The 5,055-nt window shown below is 51.2% G+C and overlaps 1 protein-coding gene across 1 annotated transcript; it reads right to left on the bottom strand.

The window, feature by feature from the left end:
• Positions 1-3,865: 3,865 nt before the first annotated feature.
• On the bottom strand, positions 3,866-4,813 carry LOC128933532 (olfactory receptor 14C36-like). The gene has a single exon (XM_054270533.1). The coding sequence runs from the start codon at positions 4,796-4,798 to the stop codon at positions 3,866-3,868; it is 933 nt and encodes a 310-aa protein (XP_054126508.1). The 5' UTR covers positions 4,799-4,813.
• Positions 4,814-5,055: the final 242 nt, after the last annotated feature.

The following is a 5,055-nucleotide window of genomic DNA, read 5'->3' as shown; positions in this document are numbered from 1 at the left end:
ATCCTGTGGAACATCCTTTGGTGGAGGCTGTGGCTCCAGGTGGGCCGGGGGGATCCCGGGGGACAGGGACCCTGCTGGGCATGAACAGCATTGGAGTTGTTGGGAGAAACTGTGAGGGGAAGATGGGGCAGAGTGACCAACCCAGTGACCTGACACAGCCCTGCTTGGATGTCACACAGCCCCTCTGTGATATCACAGCCTGCTCTGTGAGGTCACAGCCCATTCTCTAATGTCACACAGATGGTATCTGATGTCACAGCCAGCTCTGTGACATCACAGTCTTCTCTGTGACATCAGAACTCTGCCCTATGATGTCACAGCTGGCTCTGTGATGTCACAGAGGCTGTATCTCATGTCATAGATGCTCAATGACCTCACATAACCCACTCTGTGATGTCATAGCCCACTCTGTGACCTCATGTCACCAGATGATAAATTGTCTCCCCCAGGTGAGCTGACACCTGGAGCTTATTCTCCACAACCCCAGGCCTCTGAAAACCACACAATGTCCATTGTGTGAGAAGGGGAACTGGAAGCTCACCAGCCTCAGTGTCCTGCCAGTTCAGCCAGGCCCCCTGAACACTAGGGTCCACGAGCACCAGGGACCACCAGAGAGACCCCAGGACAGAACAACACATGGGTAATGGGGAGAGGAAATGTGGTAATGATTTTGGGGAAATGATTATCATATGTATTTTTAGTCCAAGACAATCAGTGAATATGTGATCAAAATACAGAAAATAAACAGAAACTTTCCTGCTCTCAGCCTGCATGGCCTTGAGAGGAGATCTCCCCTGTGCATCCAGCTGAAGAAAGAATGCTGCTTCTTAATGCTATATTGGGATTAAGGAGTTTTCTGTTTTACCAAATTTTTGGTAACACTCCCACTGCCAAGAAAAGCTCTGTCTCCTGCTGTTCACAAACAGAAAAGGGCTGGTGGCAGGTGTGGGGCTTGGAGGCTGCCTGGGGCACAGTGACCAAGAAATAATCAAGTTTTCAATGTTCTGTGAAAGAAGCAGAGGCAGCAACAAAACTTCTGCACTGGAATTAGGAAGGGAAGACTTTGGCCTGTTCAGGATGCTGATTTGGGGAGTACCAAATTGGCATCCTAATTTTTTTTTAGGACACAGCCCTAAAAACAAAGAGGTCTGGGAAGGATGGACACATTTCAAGAAAGTAATCTTAAGGGGGAAGGAGCAGCCTGTCCCAGTGTGGCAAAAGATGAGCTGGTGAGGAAAATAACTGGCCTGGCTGCCCATGAAGCTTTTGTGGGAACTCAGGGGAAAAAGAGTGAGCATCACCTTTAGATAGTAGGTCAGGCATCTCAGGAAGTGTTTAAGGATGTTGTTAGGTCATGCAGAAAGAAAAGTTGAGATGTGAAAGCTAAATTAGAGTTTAACCAGGGCACTTCCATGAAAAATAATAGAAAATATTTCTATAAATAAATTAATAGCAAACAATGGGATAAGGAGAACCTCTACTCTTTATTGAATGCAGTGGAGAAGATAGAAACTAAAGATGAGGAAAAAGCTGAGCTACTTAACACCTTGTTTATCTCAACTTTCAATATTAGGACAGGTTGTCTGCAGGACAAGTGTTCTCCTCAGCTGGTAGATGGGCACAGGGAGCAGAACAGCCCCCTGGAATCCAGGAGGAAGCAGTTGGTGACCTGCTGAGCCACTCAGATGCTCACAGGTGTATGGGATCAGATGGAATCCATCCCAGGGGGATGAGGGAGCTGTGGATGAGCTCCCCAAGCTGCTCTCCATCATTTACCATCAGTCCTGGCTCAGCAGGGAGGGCCCAGAGGACTGGAGGTGCCAGTGTGAGCCCATCCCCAAGAAGGGCTGGAAGGAGGATCTGGGGAACTCCAGGCCTGTCAGCCTGACCTGGGTGTCTGGCAAGGTTATGGAAGAGATCACCTTGAGTGCCATCACAGGGCACCCACAGGATGGCCTAGGGGTCAGAGCAAGTCAGCGTGGATTTAGGGTAGGCTGGTCCTGCCTGACCAACCTGGTCTCCTTTATGACCAGATGATCCACCTGTGGATGCAGGAAAGGCTGTGGATGTTGTGTGCCTGGATTTCAGCAAAGCCTTTGATTCTGTCTCTGACAGCATTCCCTGGAAAAGCTGCAGCAGGCTTGGGCAGGTTCCCTCCTCACTGAGAGATTTAAGAGCTGGCTGGAGGCTGGGCCCAGAGAGTGGTGGGGATGGTGCTGCACCCAGCTGGTGTCCAGGCGCTGGTGGTGTCTCCCAGAGATCTGTGTTAGGCCCAATCCTGTTTAATATCTTCATTGATGATCTGGGTGAGGGGATCGAGTCCACCATTCACAAATTGCAGATGGCACCAAGCTGGGTGTGAGTGTGGATCTGCTGGAGGGCAGAACAAGGAGACACAGCCTTAAGCTGCACCAAGGGAGGCTCAGGCTGGACAGTAGCAAGTTCTTCACAGAAAGGGTGAGTGGGAACTGGAATGGGCTGGCCAGAGGGGAAGTGACAGAGTCACTGTCCCTCTCCAGTGGCACTTAGTGGCATGGTCTGGGTGACAAGGCAGTATTAGGGCATTGGTTGGGCTTGATGATCCCAAAGGTCTTTTCCAGCCTATTTGATTCTGTTATTCTGTGATGATTCGGACACTCTGGGGCCATTGGGGCATTTCAGGGCCTCGTGGAACTAAGAGGACCATGGTGACACTGTGCAAACCCACAGAACCAGGGGTCCATTGTTGTACTCTGGGGCCAAATGGAATCAGGGAGTGCACTTTGACACTCTGGGTCCTCCTCCTTTGGGAACCACAGAGGCCATTGTGACACTGCAGGGCCTTGTGTAACCAAGGGTATACTGTGACACAAGGGGGCTTCAAGGAATCAGGAAAAATGTGATACTGTGTGGTCTCATGGAAGCAAGGAGTCCATTGTGACACTGAGGGGACTTGTGGAACCACAGAGACCATGGTGACGGTGTGGGACCTCATGTAACCATGGGGCCATTGTGACACCCTGGGGCCTCAGGGAACCAAATGGCCACTGTGAAACTGCAGCACCAACGAGAACACTGACACTGTGAAGCCCCATGGAAACAATGGGTCCACTGTCACATTTTGGGACCCCATAGAACCAAGGAGATCAGTGTGACAGTGCAGGGCCTGGTGTAACCAAAGGGACATTGTGACACTGAGGGGCACCATGGAACTAAGGACACTTTGCAGATGTCACCAAGCTGGGTGTGAGTGTGGATCTGCTGGAGGGTAGGAGGGCTCTGCACAGGGCCCTGGGCAGGCTGGATCCAGGGCCCAAATCCAACAAGGTGAGGTTTAACAAATCCAAGTGCTGGGTCCTACACTTTGGCTACAACAACCCCTGCAGCACTACAGGCTGGGGACAGAGGGGCTGGACAGCAGCCAGGCAGAAAGGGACCTGCAGGGACTGATGGACAGCAGGCTGGACATGAGCCAGCAGTGTGCCCAGGGGGCCAAGAAGGCCAATGGCTCCTGGCCAGGATCAGGAATGGTGTGGCCAGCAGGAGCAGAGCTGATAGGCCAGCACTGATCTGTCCCCAGCTCTGCACACAGTCATTGCTGCTGCAGCTCCAGAGAAGGCAACAAAAGGGCATATCTGCAGAAAACATTGCTGGGACATCCCTTAGCTCCTTAAAAACTTCCAAGAGTGCAGCCTCTCATTGACACAGTCTGTGGCCACAGGGAAGGTGGAGAGAAACAAAATGAGAAATGGTACCAACAATGACATTTCTTTGTGGACAATATGAGAAAAGTACAACCAAGGAAAAGAACCTCCAAAATGAAACCAACAAGAAGTATCAATACTAACTTTTATTACAAATGATTTGCAGAAATTACGCAGCCAGTTTAATGTTCCTGAAAGCATCCAGTCATCAGTCTCCTCACTGCAGCCTTGAGCTCCTGGTTCCTCAGGCTGTAGATGAGGGGGTTCAGGGCTGGAGGCACCACTGAGTACAGAACTGACAGGGCCAGATCCAGGGATGGAGAGGAGATGGAGGGGGGCTTCAGGTAGGCAAATGTACCAGTGCTGAGGAACAGGGAGACCACAGCCAGGTGAGGGAGGCAGGTGGAAAAAGCTTTGTGCCGTCCCTGCTCAGAGGGGATCCTCAGCACAGCCCTGAAGATCTGCACATAGGAGAAAACAATGAACACAAAACACCCAAGTCCCAAATAGGCACTAACAGCAATGAGCCCAAATTTCCTGAAGTGAGATTTGGAGCAGGAGAGCTTGAGGATCTGGGGGATTTCACAGAAGAACTGGCCCAGGGCATTGCCATGGCACAGAGGCAGGGAAAATGTATTGGCTGTGTGCAGCAGTGAATAGAGAAAGGCACTGGCCCAGGCAGCTGCTGCCATGTGGGCACAAGCTCTGCTGCCCAGGAGGGTCCCGTAGTGCAGGGGTTTGCAGATGGACACGTAGCGGTCGTAGCACATGATGGTCAAGAGGTAAAAATCTGCTGAGATGAAGAACATAACGAAAAAGAGCTGTGCAGCACATCCTGAGTAGGAGATGTCCCTGGTGTCCCAGAGGGAATTGTGCATGGCTTTGGGGACAGTGGTGCAGATGGAGCCCAGGTCAGTGAGGGCCAGGTTGAGCAGGAAGAAGAACATGGGTGTGTGCAGGTGGTGGCCGCAGGCTACGGCGCTGATGATGAGGCCGTTTCCCAGGAGAGCCGCCAGGGAGATGCCCAGCAAGAGGCAGAAGTGCAGGAGCTGCAGCTGCCTCGTGTTTGCCAATGTTTGCAGGAGGAAGTGGCTGACGGAGCTGCTGTTGGACATTGGCTGGGGCTGGACATGGGGACCTGTTCATGGAGAAAAGGACCTTGAAGAGATAGAGGAGATACCTGTAACCAAAATCAAAGACATTTCCCATATACCCTCCCCTGAAATATACACAGAAAATCTGAATAAAGAGTTCTGTGGTTTTCTTTTCAAGCTTCCCCCATGTCTCTCCAGGTATTCTTGGATATCAAACCCTCAGTATTTCTGCTGCCCTCTGGTAGAACAGAGTGAGTTCCCTGAGGCAAAATGATGAG

The sequence above is a fragment of the Melozone crissalis genome, unplaced genomic scaffold (genome assembly GCF_028551555.1).
Source record: "Melozone crissalis strain CALT ecotype California unplaced genomic scaffold, PUWL_Pcris_2 ptg000010l_1, whole genome shotgun sequence".
In the NCBI taxonomy this organism is placed as follows: domain Eukaryota; kingdom Metazoa; phylum Chordata; class Aves; order Passeriformes; family Passerellidae; genus Melozone; species Melozone crissalis.
The sequence above is the reverse complement of the archived record's forward strand: the minus strand, read 5'-3'. Positions and strand labels throughout refer to the sequence as shown.

Bases quoted from the DNA above. Each gene is read 5' to 3' on its own strand.
- LOC128933532 (XM_054270533.1), bottom strand. From the start codon at position 4,798: ATGTCCAACAGCAGCTCCGTCAGCCACTTCCTCCTGCAAACATTGGCA.